This window comes from Sinohyriopsis cumingii, chromosome 17, assembly GCF_028554795.1.
Source record: "Sinohyriopsis cumingii isolate HCF-2022 chromosome 17, ASM2855479v2, whole genome shotgun sequence".
Classification (NCBI taxonomy): domain Eukaryota; kingdom Metazoa; phylum Mollusca; class Bivalvia; order Unionida; family Unionidae; genus Sinohyriopsis; species Sinohyriopsis cumingii.
In genome coordinates, this window is record NC_142977.1 from 95,178,737 (window position 1) to 95,199,371 (window position 20,635).

At 33.9% G+C, this 20,635-nt stretch overlaps 1 protein-coding gene across 1 annotated transcript in view; it reads right to left on the reverse strand.

Moving 5' to 3' along the window:
- Positions 1 to 10,664: 10,664 nt before the first annotated feature.
- LOC149779471 (uncharacterized) overlaps positions 10,665 to 20,635 on the reverse strand; it is a 94,448-nt gene continuing 84,477 nt past the window's right edge. Inside the window, exon 20 of the mRNA XM_089940159.1 lies at positions 10,665 to 20,077. Coding sequence (XP_089796285.1) covers positions 19,916 to 20,077 — 162 coding nt within the window. The 3' untranslated portion in view covers positions 10,665 to 19,915. The remainder of the gene's footprint in view (positions 20,078 to 20,635) is intronic.

The following is a 20,635-nucleotide window of genomic DNA, read 5'->3' on the forward strand; positions in this document are numbered from 1 at the left end:
GCATAGAATTTTCTCCAGATTTACAACAGATGGTGGAAATCAATTATATGAAGAAACTAACAAAGGCAAAACGAATACTGGCAAGCTGGAGTCAAAGACATCTATCAATAGTTGGTAAAGTAATTGTTGTAAAGACTCTTGTTCTGCCCATATTCATACATCTTTTTTAAGCACTTCCTAACCCATCAGCAAAAGTTGAAGCAGAACTAAATCGCATGTTATTTAAATTTGTATGGGGTGGAAAAGTAGAGAGAATAAAACGTGATATACTAGTTTCCCCAGAAAACGAGGGAGGACTAAATATGATACACATATTTTCATTCATTAGGTATATTAAGATAAGATGGGTTAAAAGATTGCTGGAAAAGGAAAATGGAACGTGGCAGAACTTAGTCAATACAACTATACTCAGACATAAAAAGGATATTTGGAATTTAGGGAGAAGGAAATTAGAAGAATTTTGTAAGTTCATTAAAAACAGTTTTTGGAGAGATGTAATTTTGGAGAGATGTAATTTTGGCAGTATCTAAATGGAAAGAAGAACCGCAAAATCCTAACGAGTATCTATCCATGAGTATTTTAAATTTTGTCCCCCTAAAATGATCTATCAATACAAATCCTGGACAGAAGCTGGTTTTGAAATTCTGAACGATCTAGTAGATGTTCACGGTAATTTAATACCTTTTGAGATAATAAAACAAAAAACTGGAAGCGATGATTTCTTGAAATACTTCTCCTTAATATCCAGAATTCCTAAAGCATGGAAAGATGCCATAAAAAAACCACCTAGGACATAATAATTTTGATAAGCAGGAGGATAAAATAACGAACTTGCGAAAACAAGATTCACTCAAGTTTATTTACAAAGATCTTTTACAGGAAGCTAAAAGGCAACACACTGCGAAGCAAGAAACTTGGATGCAAGTATTAAATAAAAATATAAGTAGTGAGGAGTGGTCTGATATATATAGCCGGGCAAAATGCTGTACCAAGGATACCAAGTTGATCTCTTTTAACTTTAAATTAATCCATAGAATAATCGCTACTAATGATTTTCTTAAAAGAATTAACATATTTGATGACAACAAATGTACTTTCTGTAAGAGTGAAACTGAAAGTATTGAGCATCTCTTTTATGACTGCAGTATTACTTCACAGTTTTGGTACCGTTTTATTGAAGTTTTTGCACCTTTTTGCCCAAATATTGTACATCTGTCCAAAAAAGAAACATTTTTAGGAAGTGAACAACTGGACAGTTTGGGTAATTTTCTGCTTATTTTGGCAAAATATTATATTTATACTTGCAGATTCAATATGAAAAATCCTTCTATTTTTGCTTTTAAGCAAATAGTTGCAATGCATAAGAACATTGAAAATTACACTGCCAAGGTAAATAAAAAAGAGGACCAATTTCTTCAAAAATGGACCTCAACAATGAACATTTAACTTGTCTCTGACTTGAGGGTAAACAGGAACAAAATACTGTAATATCACAAAAGCCATGTCACCTAGATTTTGTGCCATATGCATGTGTGTGTGTGTTTTTCTTTTTTACTTTCTCTGTAGATTATATTTATTATCCCTAGATTATCTGATAACCAGAAATGTTTGATTGTAAGGTGATCCTGGGATGGTTCCCCGACCCAGTGGTCAACCTATTACGGGGTTAATAAAAAAAAAAAAAAAAAAAAAAAAAAAAGATATTGCCATGTGATATGCCAATTTATTGTGTTCAAGATGGTTCAGTTTCCAATGTTTTGAAATATGCAGATTAGATAAGACAATTACTTAATTACTTACATTTAAAATAAACAACAGTTAATTGCATTTAGAAACAAAAAGAAATTAATGGGACTCTTAAGATAAGTTTACATCACTTATCAACGGTACTCCTTCCCTTACAGGAGCTATCGATACCAATCAAAGTACAAGAGTTCGCACCTAGTATATAATATTAAATTACCGTTTTAAAAGAAGACAATAAGTATTTAGTATGAAAATACTGAGCAACATCTTACAAGAAGTTTAAGCGAATGGCAAAACAACTGTTATAAATAGGCTACGCGGATAGCAAAGAAAAATGAAAAGATAAAAGGATGAATCGAAGAAAAAGCAATGCACGCATGGGTACCAAAGCCAGTACGCAGAAGACCAATTATATAAACATTTTCAATCCTAGCTTAAATTATTTTGATTTGAGACCCTCTTTGGAAGTTCGTAGGGAGTGACGTGCAATTTGTAGACGGGAATATGTAGTTTGTTGCATGGGATCTGCTCAAGCAAGAGAGAATTGGTCAAGGGAATCGGAAAAATAAGATTGTCCTGATGTGAGCCGGCTGCATAAAACCGGTACAGCGAGGAAATATTCATTAACATTTTGTGCTGTGTAGATTCCTAATAAAAGAATTTTGATTTCCATTTCTCTTTGAAACTTTCTATTTAAGGGTCTGATTCGATATTAGGAAAAAGTCAGACTATATTCGTGAAGCTGATTTCGAGATATTAGAGGTTAAATGAACGGTAGCTATAACACAGCAAGAAAGGAGATGAAATCTTTTACTCCAGTATGTACCGTAACATCCCTCCTCAGAGAAATTTTAGATTGTGTTAACTAGTGATTTGTTCAACCCCCAGTAAAAGAGTACTGAAGGAGTCAAGCGGGTTCAGAGAACTAGTTGAGGGTGTATAATTGATACCGGCTATATTTTATGTACAATTTTAATTACGTAAAACCCTACTTATCGTGTTTAATTTCAACCTATGTTTTAAAGTTTCTCGCTCGAGATCAACTCCGACTGTATGCAAAGTTTAGACGAAAATTCCGACTGTATGCAAAGTTTTGACGAAATTCCGACTGTATGCAAGTTTAGACGGAAATTCCGAATGTATGCAAAGTTTAGACGAAAATTCCGAATGTATGCAAAGTTTAGACGAAAATTCCGACTGTATGCAAAGTTTAGACGAAAATTTCGAATGTATGCAAAGTTTAGACGGAAATTCCGAATGTATGCAAAGTTTAGACGGAAATTTCGAGCCGACTTCGAGAATGTGGAGGTTTAGTATACGGTATTCATAACCTGTCCCTAAGAGACTCACAGCTTGCTCACACAATGGATCCTAACATTTCCTCTTTGAATGATTTCGAAATCAACTGTTCTCTGATATTTTACATATAGATACTTCTCAACTGAAGAAGTACTGATAACATGTTTCTAGCAGAATAAAATAATTATGGGATAGTGCAGATGAGACGGATTGAATCATCTCCTTGCTCATCGTGAATCCCTGCTTGAAATATTTACATTTAATAGTTCTATTTGACACTTCTTAGGTATAGATCTCCTCCAATAGTTGGAAACGTTTATTAGAAATTCATTCAGTAAATTTTGAGAAACTGGAGGCAAATATGGCATATATAAAATAAAGATTACATCTTGAATCATCCATGGACCCTAACATCTCAAATAATTTTGACATGAACCATTCTTTGTTATTTGTGTTAGATTCTAGTCAGACTTTGCGCAATGTGAACATTATCCTAAAGTATTTTGAACCCCTCTCGGGAGGTTTGTGGCTATTGATCTGCTGAAACAGTACAAACTGTTTAGGCGAAATCCGAGAGAGCGATAGATGGTAGTTTTAGAAATCCCTTTACAGTTGTGTGCAGGCCTTAATATCACGATTTTAAAGCATCTGGGCAAATGTTTGACATTTTATATGTAGGGAATTTTATATGTATGGATCTGCTTCGAGTCCTTAAAGAAGAATTGATGAATCAGAGAAGTAAGAGGGTCCTTTTGATCTATTTGGAGAGATGATCGATGATATAAATCATTTGGCATCGAAATCCCTTATTTAAAACATTTTTATGTAAACCCTCTCTGGAGATCTTGTAGACAGTATTATTTTTCAACGGTTTGGACAAACTTTGTAAAGCATAGTGATAGATAAATATCATTTCCACAAATGAACGTTGAGATCCTTTGCTGACTGAAACGTTTGTTTTCCCAGCCATGTCAGAACTCACTGTATATTTCATTAGGACTCAGGGTCATAACCTTCGGTTAAGACAAATCAAAATAAGCATGAAGGTCAGAGAGATCTATGTTTTCTCGATTATTCTCCCTTTCATTAGAAAAAGGCGCTAGATGTCGTGGAACTGCAGCCGTATCATCTTCGCTAGCTATGTTCCAATGCAGATAGTGTTAGCATATCTAAACCTTGGCTAGCGAAGACGTACCTTGTAATCAGGAGGATTAATGTCTCTTCGAGGAGCCAAAGTTATTGGAGAGACAAACAAATGTGGGTAGCAATGCATTCCACACCAGACTCAACCTTCAAGTGCAGCAAGGACTGCCACTACCATGTTGGGCTACATAGCCACAGAAGACACTGCACAACCACCAACCAAGACATCTCTCATGGACGCACTTCCATCGTCTCTTGAGACTAACGGATGCCAACCAACACTAACTAAAGTAATCTTTGACAAGCAGAACTATCCGTATTGTTTACTGTGGAGTGAACTAATATTTATAGATGTGTCAGTAAATCAACGAGGGACTAATTTTATGGAAAAATGCGAACTTGTCTGGAAATGGGCGAAGGTGTGTGTGTGTGTTTTGGATTTTTAACGTATATCATTGGGGCATCATCCCGCAGACATGCAGCATCATGTCCCATCTAGTCACATTATCCAGATACCAGGCCGATCAGTCCTAACACTAACCTGTTAATGCCGAGTGCCAAGCGAGGCAGCTGCTAGTAACATTTTTATAAGTCTTTGGCATGACTCTGGTGGGGTTCGAACCCGCAACCTCCCGCATTCGAGACTGACACTTTAACCACTAGGCCGCCGGAACGGTCTCAATGGGTGAAGATAAAAGAGTACAAATGCGTTTGGCTGGACCCGGATTGGTTGATAATGAAAGCTAGATTTTCGTTAAAAAAATCTTTTGAGAGCTTATCCTAGTTGTAACTGAAAAAACAGAGACATTGTTTTATTGATGGAATCGGTCCTTTAACAAACTTAAGTTTGGAACACTCATTACTAAAATTAGCACCCGACTCTTTGGTGCGGAATTGAAAGCACACGTTTCAAACACATGTAGTTCGAGAAAATGCCACAGCCCATAAGGCTTTCTCTACACAAAAGCTGTCCTAAAGGACTCATTTATACTGATAAATATTGTTTTGATCATGAACACTCAAAAATTAAAAGTTGCTGAATTCTTAATATCATGATGTTTGCATAGGTTTATTATGGGAACTGGATTAGTACCGTGCTTCCTCCAGGAAAGGATGTAATGGCGCATAGTTGGACGTATGATTTAATCTACTTAGGACCTTTGTAATTCCCTCCATATATTTAGCACCAATTTATCGAAATCGGCCTGACGAATTTTCTCTACACCCTTTTTCACACTCTTTTAGCAGATTCCTATATAGAAACCTTCAAATAGGGGTTGAAATAAAAATTCTGAGTAATGGTTCACCTTATACAAAATGTTGATGTAATCCATCCTCGTTTTACTGGTTTTGTTTAGTCGGTAACAAAAAGACCCACCGATTTTTATTATTTCCCTAGATAAATTTCGCTAATATTTTTTTTTCTGAGCGTCGAACGTTTGCCTAGATACAAAATCTGATACAATCTATTCACTCTGTATCTACGTTATAGTCGGTACCCATAAAGAATAACCGATTTCTCTACTTGAGCTCCTCGAATTTCGCCCATGCTTCTGGAGGCCAAAGATATTTCTATTTATAGTCTGAAAGAAGTATTCATGTCAAAATCTTTTTGGGATGGAGATGTTAGGTCAATATATGAACGTAAGATTTCATCCCTTTTCTTCCTTTGTTATAACTCCTACCATATAATTAGCCCCTTATTTCCATAAATTGGCTAGATGAAGTTTCTCTTTGTTTTTACAAATACTTCGGGGGGAGGGAGGTTCGAGGCGAGGCGACGTATTGCTAGTTACAAAGTCTGAAACAAGGGCCTGTGTTATAATCATTTGAGGAGGGGCTGTTAGAGCCATTGTGTGAACATAAAATTGTATCCCCTTACGGACGTTGTTCCACCATCTTTAGCCCCTTATTACCTGAACTCGGCTGGACGAATTTTCTCCAAACGTTTTAGTCTGTTGAAACTGATGGGTAAGTAGAGACTATCAACAAGGGACTGAAATCAAATCCTCTTGGTAGGGGTTTAGTTAGTGCAAACTCTTGATAGAATCGGTCCGCTATGTACCTGCTTTACATAGCTGGTACCCATAAGTACAAGCCTATTTCTCTGAATGTGATACATGAATTTCTTAAATGTTTCTTCTGAGGGTCAATGATGTCCTTGGATACTAGCTCTCAGAAAAAGGTAGATGCCAAAATTATATATCCTTTTAGGAGGGAATGTTAGACCCTATAGGTGGCCGTAATACTCATATGGCACTTCATATTTCTCTGATTCCTTTGAACGAATTTTGTCAGTACTCAAAATAGTAATTAAATTTTTTTAAAAATCCTCTAATTCGAGATTTACGTAGTGCAAATTGTTGATATAACCAGTCCACGGTATACATGCTTTACCTAACCGGTACCAATAAGGACCTTACTATTTCTCTGTTTCTGCTATGCGACTTTTGTGAATACTTCTTTTAGGGTTATAACACATCCCTGGTTAACAACTCCCAAAGAAGAATTCTTGCCAAAAAGCGATTTGAGGAGGGAATGTTAGAGATCATATGTAGACGTAAGGTTTAATCATTATACGGGCTTGTTATGGCTCAATAAATTTAGCCTCCTAGTTCTTGAAATCCCCTCAAGAGATTTCCTCTAATCTCTTCAGATATTTTGATCCGATTCTTACCTAGAAAATTTCAAAGAGGTTTGACAAAAATTCCCTAAGTATGTATCAAAATCTGAATCTATCCACTGTGTATTTACTTTATAGTTGACACCCATAAAGAACAGCCTATTTCTGTACTTGAGCTCCTCGAATTTTGTCTGTGTTTCTGGGGACTAATGATATTTCCAGATATAAATTCTGGAAGAAGGGTCCACGTCAAAATACATTAAGGAAGTAATGTTTCGGCCCGTTAAGTCGATCTCCTTTAGGCTTTATCCATAAATTTAAACCCCTGTTTCTTGAAATCCTCTAATTAGGGGCTCAGTTTGTGCAAAATACATACATAAACAATGTGGATAGCCAAATTCCACAAGTTCCTTCTTATTTCTCTGATTCCACTTGAAGAAATTTGTCAATATTGTCTTCAGGAGGTCGACCATATCCCTAAATTCAGAATCTCAAAGAAGGGCTCATGTCAAAATTATCTGAGGCAGGGATGTTGCGTTGACATATCATTTCATTCCCTTATGAGCTATTTTTAAGGCTTCCATATATGTAGCTCCTATTTCTTGAATTTGGCTAGAAGAATATTTCTTTTAACATTTTCTACCGTTGAAGCATGACCCTAATTAGAACCATTCACAGAGGAATTCTGATAAAAATACCTTAGTCAAATCGTTCATATCATTGACATTTTGTTATAATCCGTGTTCTTTTTACCTTAATATAATTGGTACCAATAAGAACATTCTCGTTTCTCCGAATGGGTTAGACTAATTTCATCTCGACATATTATAAAGGTTCACGTGGACCCCTACCTAGGAATTCCCTGAACAGTATTCAGATTTGATCGCTCATTGTTTCCGATCCTAAACAAATAAACGGTAACATATTCCTTATTGAATAAGCAACTAACTTGATGTTAGCATTTTTTCTTTAAAATATTGAATAAGCGAATGGTTACCAATTCATTAGTTTGGTTAACAGGAGTAAATTATTATAGAAGAATTTTTCTTTTGTGTGTATGGATGTGTGTATGCATGTGTGTGTGCATGTGTGTATGCATGTGTGATTACCTTGGCGAGTCTGATTCTGTAATAGTTACTTTAAGTAAAATGTTTTAGATATACACTAAGAAATCAATCACTTTTTTGAATTTGGGACAAAGGATCTGCGATTCATAGAAATTGATGATACGTGCGTGTTTCAGAAGTTACTGAGAGATGCTCATACTTAGCTTTGTTAACTGTTAATTAACAATAATTTTTAAATATATCAAAATCTAAAGTTTCATAATGATTTATCCTATGCATACAGAAAACCCATCAAGTGCTTTACGCAATATGAAAAGAAAAAACATTAACTAAAACCAAACGCAACTTCTGTCGACCTTAATTTCAAGATCACAAAGGTAAACAATCATATCGCAGAGTGAACTGTCATATATTTCTAATGATTTAACCCATGCATGATGAGAATCTATGATGAAGTTTAGGAAAAAATATATTCAAAAAAAAAAATAAAAGTTACCTGTTGACCCTGTCACTGATAGAAAATGACTGCGAGCGTGGACTCTTGAATAAAAGTCATTATCTGCAATTATGAAATCTTAATTGTCAAATACCTTTGAATACATGCCATCTCTATAATTGTTTTATTCTAGCCCTTGAAGTATTTCCTGTCACGAATTTGTGGAATGGTTAATTTGTTTAAGATCATATTGTTTCAGATCTATGCTAATCTTGGTTGGATTAAATTTACGCTCATACAAAAGGTATCGTGCATTTTCACAACAGTTTTCATATTTGAAAGTAAATATGAAATTTGTAATCTGAATTAACTAACTTCGGTATGCTTAGATTGTTTTAAAATATCATTTTTATATCCCACACCCAGGAGTGCCATCCACACATTTAGATGTGATTCATTTTGCCAAAGTGTCATATCACACGGTTCTGTATCTATTTCGTCTTTGTTTTGATTTCGAGTACATAAGAAAATAAATGTTTCATGTTCGTAGCTGAAAATAATATGATGTTAAATTAATTTGCTATTTTGCTGAACACCCTTGATAAATATGGATTAACTTCTCCATTAAATTAAATCAAATCAAATTAAGCTGCACCACAAAGGTGGGTACTGTACTTATTTCTTATTCTCACCTCAAATCTTGCTATATTATAACCAGTTACTTTAGGATTTTAATCTATTACTTTAGAAATAGAGTATATTACTTTAGGACTTGAATATAAGTTTACAATTATAATACAAGTCACATGGGTCATGTATGCACATTTACTCAATTTACTCATTTTAAATTAAATATAAATTGTTCTTTTAAAGTCTATTCAATCCTGATTATTGAATGCTCTTCACCTTAACTGTCACCAAGAAACTTCCAGACGAAAATTATCAAATTATCAAGGTTAGTACAAACTGTGATGAATTCACTCGATGCGCTTTTATTTTGACGCAAGTTTAGTACATGACCACTATTGTAAAAGTCCATAGCGATAGACAATTTTTGTCTGTTTCTTCATGACAGTTAAGGTGCACAGCATTCAATAATCAGGATTGAATAAACTTTGGTTAAAGAAAATTAGTGTCAAATTTTAAAAGAACAATTTCTATTTAATTTGAGTAAATGCGCATACATGGCCCCTGTGACTTGTACTATATTGTTTCTTTATGATTTACAGGAGCAGTATTGTATCGATGTCTGCAACTAATGGCCATTATGTTGATTCAAATGATTAATGTGAAATTAGACTTTTATCATACAAAGACATTGATCCTATATGTGACGATGTTTTCAACATTCATGTATATTTCATTGTCGATTTTTTTTTCTTCTCACTCTCTCATCCTTCATTTCCTCCATTCTAATATCAATTCAATCTTGTTGATTTTACACTCTTTATAGCCCAGGCATTTCATTTTTTTTCTTCATTTTTTTTAATTAGTTTTTCTCCATTGCTTTTGTAACATTTAGCAACTGAATGCCTCTTAATTATTGACTACTAGATGCCAAATATGAGTTCTAAAGAAATGAAAAGGCATAATCACTCTCTCTCTCCCTCTAGACTGCTCTGCTGGCCTTGTGGTTAGAGGTTGTGGGTTCGAACCCCAGCCAAGTCATACAAAAGTTTTAAAAAAAAATTGTACCAGCAGCTGTTCCGCTTAGTGCTCAGCATTAAGAGGTTAATTTTAGGACTGGTTGGCCTGGTGTCCGGATAATGTGGGGGTGGGGGTGGGACATGGTGCCTCATGTTTGTGGCACAATGACCAAGTTCTAGACATCATTATAAACTGTCACACTGCAGACTGAAAAATTATTAAAGCTATGTTAAAATTCCAAAATACAACTCTCTCTCTCTCTATATATATACATACATACATACATACATACATATATATATATATATATATATATATATATATATATATATATATATATATACACACACACACACACACATACATACATACATATATAATAAAATGTACATTAGATTCTACTTCATTGACTCTTCCCAAACCAACTGATATGGGGTAATTTTCTGATTATTCTTTTGTAAGAAAAAGTTTTATTAGATACATAGAAAACTGTACATGGTAAAAATGTTATCCTGAAAAATGTATGGTTAATTGTCCAATTGTATCATGGCAATTTTAACTTTTTAAAGGATTAGAGAAAACAGAACAAAGTATTTCTGTAATGATATTCCTTGCACCTTTTTCCAAGACTATACTTATACTGTAAAAAATGTCAGTGGAAATCTGTAAATGATTGACTGCATATTAAAGACAGAACACAGTATGAAGGATAAATCTTTATTAGAAAGTGTGCTGATAAAAGCTGCATGAACAGACTGTACTCTCTTTAAACCTTGAGTATGCAACACCTATAAAACATAAATGTCGAACAAGTACATGTGTCAATAAAACAATAGAAATCCCTTCAATTTGCCTTTTAACTTGCCTGTCCCTTACATGAGAACATACCAAATGACAATACAATGTAAGGTCAGTGTAAACTGTTGTTTCTTGTAAAAACCTCAGATTGAGATAACCGTATGAGAAACAAACTGACCTTACTGCCGACTCCACTAGCAAGTGCACCACATCTAAGTATTGATCAGTCACTTGTCAGTTGTGATTGCTGATAAAGATTTAACTTAGTGCACATGACTTAAACACTCAGACAACTTCCACTGTTTTGCTTGAATTGTGTAGCAACTCAGAACATAAATATCTAGAATACTTAAAGACCAAATTTTATTAAATGTTAAACTTCATTATCATACCTAAAAATTTCATTAACAAATTTAACAAAAATAAAAAGAATATGCTAATAAAGACGAAAAATTAAATAAAGCTACAATTTACTTCCAGTAATTTGTTATCATCTTTCTTATTATTAATAAAGGTTTCCAAAATACATTCAAATTAATAAATATGGTTGCACAGACAATGTGATAAAAATCTAACATTTTCAACATATATAATACCTTCAGTTTTAAGGTATAATATAAAAAATATTACAATATTACATTTATTGAGTACAAAATATTTGTGAAAAACACTGGTGTACCTTATTACATTAGGTGCTATTAATAGATCACTGCAATTAAACTTTTCTACAACCAGCAACTGACTTGAAAGATCATCCAAGATAATATTCAGGATGTCCCGGTACATTCACTCTGGTTGAAGTTTGATACTGGTTATTAACACAATATTTAATAGTAACCAACCTTGCAAAAAAATGAAGGCAGAAACGTAATGTTGAAGTATTTTCTAATTTTAGTAACAGCAGCCATATTTGATAACATATGCAGTGTTAACCTTCTATGTTGTTCATCTAATTAAAGTTTGCATTGAGATCACTGCGAGGGTATTAGTGTTCTATGAAAATACTTAAAGCTATTAGTATTATTTCTGTAGATTTAGAAGACCTTGATAGAAGCCAATTTCCTGTCAACTTTGGTCTAAATAAGTCGAGTTTCCAAAGCACAATTAAATTTTCTCTATTTATTTCACAATCAGCATGACTTGTACAGCTATGCTAAGCCATGATGTCAATTTATTTCCCCACAAAATTTGGTAAAATATACTGGTAGCAATGTTGCATAGAAAATTTGTTATTTTCTTTCAGTTTCAATAATGTGTTTATATATATATATATATATATATATATAGAGAGAGAGAGAGAGAGAGAGAGAGAGAGAGAGATTGAAATTTAACTGCAACTTACTACAAATTCTGAAAAAAACAGAAAGGACTTCATAATATCATACTGTCAAAAAAAATGATGTGGGGTATTATTGCTATATTACCTAAATGGACAGGTACATGATGTACTTACAGCTGGCTGTTTTATCACGTGAACCCTTTAGAAACAGTGATGAAGATGCTTAATACAATTGTCATCATACATAGAATCTACGAGTAAAATCAATAGTTTCATTTTCTGCAGCAGGATTCAAACAGCTGTTCTTATATACAATTCATTTTTTGACCCCTCCTTAAAATTTGGTATAAAAGGTCATGATTTTCAAGTCTGGTTCATCTAACTGATTGTCTCTGACACAGGAAAGGCAAAAAAAAAATCCATTTTAAGACAATCAAGTATGTGCTAAACATTAAGAACAAGTATACAAAATAATAAATATACAATGACCTATTGTATACATTTTAAGTGAAATAAAAACCACCACACATAGGAAACCAATTTGTGCTAGTAAAGTATGTTTCTTTAATAATACTTACCCACTTACATCGCAAATCCAGCCCTCTCATTGTAAAACTTTACAGCTAAAAAAACCCCAAAGTTATCTACCCACCTAGGTGGCATGACATATAGTGAGTTCCCCTTGATACAGGTAATGGTGCCAAATCCTTTGCATACTTAAGTTACTACTAGAGCAGAAAGTGCATTCTCCAGGGAGGTAACTGCAGGGAGGCCTAGATAGTGTACATGTATTATGATCTGGTAAGTACAGAGTGTGCTACTTGGCATGAGTTGAATTAGTAACTTAAGTATTCACTGGATTTGGCACCAATCCCCGTATGAAAAAGAGATCCCTCTGAATAACACCTAGATAGTCAGAAAACTTAAACTTTTTAGCTAAAACATTTTTGCCTGAGAGGTCTGGATTCATGAGGAAGTAGCAGTTATTCTAATGTTTGATGATTGGGTAATATATTTGAAGAAACATGTTAGTGTACTCAATATATGCAATTAAGAGAAATTAGTAAAAATACTGTGTAAATTTAACATGTAAGCTGCAACTTCAAGCTATTTTGAAGTTATTTTATGTTCTCATCTTTTAAAGTAAAGCACAATTAAGAATATGCACACAAAAAAAGAAAATAATTTAACTATACTATAAATAGAATCTTGAAGATGAAGCTTACATTTCTCACAAATTATAAAGTTATTAAAGCATAGAAATTATGATAATTGTAAGCATAAGTTCTTTAAAATAAACTAAAATGTATTTCACTGGAATAGCAAAATGAACACAAAATCAAAGCCTGCACCCACTATCTCCCTGACAGACAATCATTCTCAGTTACAAAAAAAGGAACTTTCTTTCTCACCAGTGGCTATCAAAGAAAAGGCCAGTGAACATTTCCTGACATCATCATAGCTATATTTTTTTAAAATCTATCTAATCAAATAAGTATGACTGCTCAGAATGAAAATTTACTTTGGCCCTGTAACTCTGAAGAGGAAGTCTTCAGGATGATTGGTTTAGAACGTTGTATGCCACAAATCTGCTCTTTTGTACAGGTCCTGAGTGAAAAGAAATTTGCTGTTTTGTACAGGTCCAGAATGAAAAGAAATTTGCTGTTTTGTACAGGTCCAGAGTGAAAAGAAATTTGTTCTTTTGTACAGGTCCAGAGTGAAAAGAAATTTGCTCTTTTGTACAGGTCCAGGGTGAAAAGAAATTTGCTCTTTTGTACAGGTCTAAACTGAAAATTGAAAAGAAAGTTCCAGTGGTTGTGATCATGCCGGCTCTCTGATACTATTCCAAAAATAGCAATGTATGTTGTCGACATCAAGACATACAAAATAAAATACATTGTAAAATAATGATTTCTTGGATTAAAACTTTTATAGTTACATAAAAATACAAGCTAGTGCATTTAATACAAGAAACTAACAGTAAACAGTGAAATATATTCCTCTAAATTTAGAATGCAGGCTGCAAATTCAAGAAATTTTGGTACAATTTGTTTTAGACATTTACAGTGGGCTAGATAACATGATCTTGAAAGGCCCTTCTGTTGATACAGTGGGCTAGATAACATGCTCTTGAAAGGCCCTTCTGTTGATACAGTGGGCTAGATAACATGATCTTGAAAGGCCCTTCTGTTGATACAGTGGGCTAGATAACATGATCTTGAAAGGCCCTTCTGTTGATACAATGGGCTAGATAACACAATCTTGAAAGGCCCTTCTATTGATACAGTGGGCTAGATAACATGCTCTTAAAAGGCCCTTCTGTTGATACAGTGGGCAGGTAACATGCTCTTGAAAGGCCCTTCTGTTGATACAGTGGGCTAGATAACATGATCTTGAAAGGCCCTTCTGTTGATACAGTAGGCTAGATAACATGCTCTTGAAAGGCCCTTCTGTTGATACAGTGAGCAGATAACATGCTCTTGAAAGGCCCTTCTGTTGATACAGTGGGCTAGATAACATGCTCTTGAAAGGCCCTTCTGTTGATACAGTGGGCTAGATAACATGATCTTGAAAGGCCCTTCTGTTGATACAGTGGGCTAGATAACACGATCTTGAAAGGCCCTTCTGTTGATACAGTGGGCTAGACAACATGCTCTTGAAAGGCCCTTCTGTTGATACAGTGGGCTAGATAACATGCTCTTGAAAGGCCCTTCTGTTGATACAGTGGGCAGATAACATGCTCTTGAAAGGCCCTTCTGTTGATACAGTGGGCTAGATAACATGCTCTTGAAAGGCCCTTCTGTTGATACGGTGGGCTAGATAACACGGTCTTGAAAGGCCCTTCTGTTGATATTCTTTCTTGTCACTTATACATAAAGTAAGTAAACAAATTTATATGTGTAACGTTAATTTATTTAGCTAAATGTTTTAGATATGCCTAAAAAAATAGCACAAACTTGAAGCTGAAACTTATAAAAATGCAGCATATAGTAAAGCAGCTCAATAAAAAGTGAAAATGAAAAACATAACTGTTGCTTTGGTCACTGTAACAGTCCTGTCAAATTTTTAGGCTGATTTATTATCAAATGTTTCGTAACAGACCATAACTGAAAACTTTTCAAAAGCCATGTGGGAAGATTGAATACAAAAATAGGGAGATTGGTGCCTAAAATCGAGAATTTTTTGGCGGCATCTTTAAGTGTTGTTTTCACTAAATATTGACTGACCTTCTGGGTCCAATACACAAAAGATTTTCAAAGGACGTGATGTTTCTTGCTGTGATGTGCCTTGTTTTCCCCCATGATGTGCCCACTTTTCAAATTCTGGTCAGCAGTGGCTAAACTGTACAATTGCTAAAGTTAGACACCAAGCAAGAAAGCCAGTGTGACTAATTAAATGTTAATCCTTATCATTGCAATTACCTTGTGAAAAGGACTGGCCCTCCAACATACTTCAAAGAAACCATGTTCTTCCTACATAATTCAAAGAAACCATGTTCTTCCTACATAATTCAAAGAAACCATGTTCTTTCGTGTGTGCATCTAAACACACGCAATTAACTGGCAAATAAACAATGTCTTAATTGTAACTAATAGTGTGTGTGTGCGTGCTTGTGAATTCAATGTTTTTCAAATCAGCAGTGACTGTCTTAAGATAACGTATGTGTGTCAAACATTTTCCCCACGTTTTATATCCCACCATATTTCCTTAAGTAAGCTTGTAAGGCATTTAACACTGTTTACTAAATAACATTTATTCTGAATTAATTTTCTGAGGGCACATTAGCTGTGTGACATGTTTTAGGTTTTTTCATTATTTCTGTTAATTTAATGGCAGTCATTAACATTTATATAGACCGTACAGTAATGCTGGGTGTTTACTCTAGTTTCATTGGTGGGAATGGAGATGCTGTTTTGCTTGTAGAGAAAATCACACAGTATTCCAGCGATCATTCTTGGGATTGAAACTAATTGCTGACAATTTTATTGCTGTAGTTCATTTTTTTATTTCAGTATTGCTGTAGGGGTAAAGAAAAACATAAATTTATGTGAATAATGTTTTACGTTATATTTATGGAAGAAAAAAACAATATTCGCAGGTGATAAAACAGAACATGGCCTCTGTGGATTGCAAAATGATATACGAATTAATATAAGATTTGTTTTTAGGAGAAATGAAAATTGACATACATAATGTAATAATCAGGAGTTCTCTGCAAATATCTGGAGATGTTATGAGATTGGGAGGTAGGCATGGAATGACTTGAAAATTCTGGAGTTTTCTGTCCAAGCATGAAAGCTGACAGGTATGACAGAAACAGGTCTGAAATGAAAGCAGCTACCTGGGTATATATATATGCTGACACTGGATAGCTTTTTATATTACTTCAAAACTAGAAAACCTGTTCTAATAATCATCTTTGCTCAGAAGTCATCTATTCAAAAAGGCCGTTCTAATTTTCCCCTAGCAAATATGTATGTATATAAATGTCCTGAATATAACAATCACCTGCTTTCGATGGTCAGCAGCCAATTGTTTCCTAACCAAGCAATGGTTTCTCTATGCTTTATGTAGTTACTGGGGCATGTTTACAGTAACCACTCAAGCAGTGAAACTTTTGCTTCATGAGGGAGGCATTGTTTCGATAAAAGAATCAATGTACTTTGATGTACAAACGTTTATTATGTTGCCTGTACTCCATACTCCAGGCACACTAATGGTACAACTCAACACTGTCAATATGTCAAATTTGAAAGAGAAGCAGTTTTTTTCATCAAGGCGGGCCTGTTAGATGGTCAAAATATTGTTTTCTCGATGGTAGGAAATGTTGTGTTATTGCAGCAGAAATAGATGGTTTTTTTGGCCAGGGTGACAGGTTTAGTTCAATATTTTTATCTATTTGGCTGTGAATTAAAGAAATTTTTAAGAAAAAAGTTTAAAAAGTTTATCACTGAGAAGATACGAGTTTCATCCCTTTTCTTTAGGGTCAGGGGTCATTCAACATTGAAAGCTTTTGCAAAGGCAGGTGAAGTTTTTGATTATGGGTCACAAAGAACAGCCATATATGGCTTCTTTGTATTTCTGTTCATTACTGGCTTCACACATAAGCCAACATTTTTTAAAAATCCTGGCAAGTTGATCAACTAAATTTAATGCAGATATTTTTAAAGCATGAACAGTTGTTTCCAAGCCAAATTTATACAAGATGGCCAACAAAAAGAGTCAGTCCTCTGTTTTACAGTCCTAGGTAAGCTGTCAATTAGTAGTGACATTATTATTTTGTCATGTTGCACAAAACAATCAGTAATTATTTTAGGATGGCGATAATTTAATTTTGAGGATGGATAAAAGTGAGCAGGATACAACAACCTCGTGTGAAGCATATATTTGGAGCAGAAAAACATACATACATTTTTTGATTTTGTTGATTAGTGCATATGAAATAATGTGGTAACATAATAATAATAATAATAATAATAATTGATGCATGGTATTTGTTCAAGAACCAAATCTAAAAGGTGAACCTATTTACAAATGCCACGTGTGCACAAAGGCTAGTTTTACCTTTTTCCATGGGTAGCCACTATTGACAGGTTTTATTATAGCAATATTGATGCTACTGGCAAATGTATGCACACAGCCATGTTTTCTTATTAGAATGAAGGCAATTTTAATCAACATCAAGAGGCAGACGGTTGCCATGGCTTTGATAATTGGACCCTTAATTACATGTATTTGGATGATATTACATGATAATTGGACCCTTAATTACATGTATTTGGATGATATTACATGATAATTGGACCCTTAATTACATGTATTTGGATGATATTACATGATATTTGGACCCCTAATTGTTTCAAGTCTCCAACTGAACAAGCTTTGGTGACAACCAGTTTCAGCAAATTTATGATGTGACTGTTGATCATGTGAATCTTAAGTACTAAGTAGGGTACTAATATAAGTCGTCAATTTAAGCCCTAACTTAAGACATACAAACCTTGAGTACTAAGTAGGGTACTAGTATAAGTCGTCAATTTAAGCCCTAACTTAAGACATACAAACCTTAAATACTAAGTAGGGTACTAGTATAAGTAGTCAATTTAAGTCCTAACTTAAGACATACAATTGTCAAATTTAAATTTCAGTCAGTTAAACTGCTGGGTTTTTTTCTTAAGCTTAAATCCAGTCAGAACTTATTTTGGTGAAATCAAGGCAAGAGATCCAGCTCAACCAGCATTGAACAAGACAGATAATTCCTTCTGTAACATGATAGTCGGGGTCCACAAATTGACATCATATTATGTAATGTATTGTGCAATAGTATGACAAGTTAGATAACTTACAAAATGCTGGTCTTGGTGTGTGTGTGTGTGTGTGTGTGTGTGCAAAACTACAGGTTTAATCAATGTAGTTAGCAGCTTAAAATGATGCATATTCAGTGATAAATACTTAAAATACAGTGATCACATAATATTTCATATTTGGTTTAAGAAACTCAGTAAATGAATAACACAAATAATTAAAGACTGTGTACTAATCTTGTGGCTTCCATACAATAACTGCATACAAGATGTGCACAAAGCACCTTAATATTTTAGCATAGATCATGATGCCAAAAATTCATCTAAGAATAATGTACCGAGAGAAACTGCACAATTATGTTTCAGCATGCACATGTATCTGCTATGGTCACTAGACAATGTCATACAAATTTCAAACCACTTTGTCTGTTCAGATTTAATTTGAGTCTTACTATTTGATTCCCTGGTAATAAATTCAAAAGAAACTTATAAAACATTATATAGTATATTTTCAAAAATATAAATTATGGTTGGGACTTAATCATGACAATAGAACGCCTAAATAGGGCATTGGAATTTGTAATAATTTGTGTTTAGGTCTGAAATAAAAATTTTAAAGGAAACTCACAATTTTGTTTTGTAATTTAGATGTACACACTGCAACAGTATCAAACTGCCTCAAAAGATTGTTTATCAAAAATAAGAAGCTAACATCAAAGTTCAATAACAGACTATTAACATATCTACAACTAACATTACAAAAAATGAACTTTTTACAACTTCTTTTCCAGAATACAATACATTTCATGTGATCACCAAATCAAACTCTCATTTACTTTGGCAATATGATTTTGTAGTAATTTAAATAACTGTTTAGAAAAACTGTTGACATGGTTTTGAAAATCTGGAAACTGCAACTCGTTATATCTGAGTTTGTGTTAAAACAAATCGGGTTTTTCCTCTATATGCAACTAATGTATACAATAATCAATGAAATTACCTTGGATTTAAAAAAAAAATAAAACAAAACAATCTAACAAAAAAGGGGTCACTTTAAACTTATAGGTCCCCAGAAATGTATGGATCTATAGACTATTCTTGAAAGAAAATATTTGTGATCCTCATATAAGCTATCTGAGGGTCAATCAACTTCTATTAGCAATTATTCAACAAGCAAAACTTTGACCCATATAAGTGAAATGTGGCTATGCAATTGTAAAGCCAACAATAAACACTTAAAGATGTGAAAAGAATAAATGATTTACAATCTTATACCTACTGTAATTTGCTCATTGTAACCTTTATTGTTGGTGTCACAATTTAAATGTACAATAATTAAACAATGATCCAAACTGGTCTAGGTCTAAAAATGACCACAAGAAATTATTAAAATAAACTTCAACAACATGAAGCAACCTGTAACTTTAAGCTAGACAACTGCATTGGCAACTTGTGTTTTAAATAGCTGGTTGGAAAATGTCTGTCTAGATCTTGTTTGAACTGGAGTCTAAAATGGAAATTGTCCTAACAAGATGACCGGTCCTCCTCCCATGCGCAATCATCATCATACTGTTAAAAATGCATTATCCCATCCTGTACAAACCAGGGGTCATGAGCTGTTGCTTCCATAACAAAGACAGTCTTGTCTTCATCCCCTATATTGTCATCTAGGTTCATAAACATCCCATCAGCATCTCGAAAATTGAACATCTTCAGTCTAAACCGATCATGATACTGAAATGTATAATGCATCTCTTAAGTGCAAGCCCAATAATGCCCCAATCCATTACATTTAAAGTATGCTCTCAATGGGGCCCCATTGTGTTCATAAGACTTAGGTTTGCATGGATAAACAATCGTGCTTAAATAAAGACAATACCCCCCAACTAAGATCAAATACAGTCACATCATACTTCATACTGCCTGTGCATGTATGCATTTTATTATTTAATTGTATCCTGTAAATCAGATTTCTGAAAAATCTTGAATGGGGTCAATCTACTAGTTTAAGAGTTTGTCAAAGGAGCTGACAAACATAATATACAGTGAGCGCCAATATTCAACTTGATATAAATCTTCACCCATTGTTTAAGTTTTAATATAAGAATTTGACTTATGAAAAGTAGTATCATCAGTTTATAGATGAATAAGTTGGCTTCAAACTGAATTTAATGTTGAGACAGTTAACTTTAAAGACTTGAAACACATTTTACAGTTTGTCAGTACATGAATACTGACAGCCCCATCATTTTCTGGTACAGAAGCAAAATTTATCAGTAAAAACCGGCATAT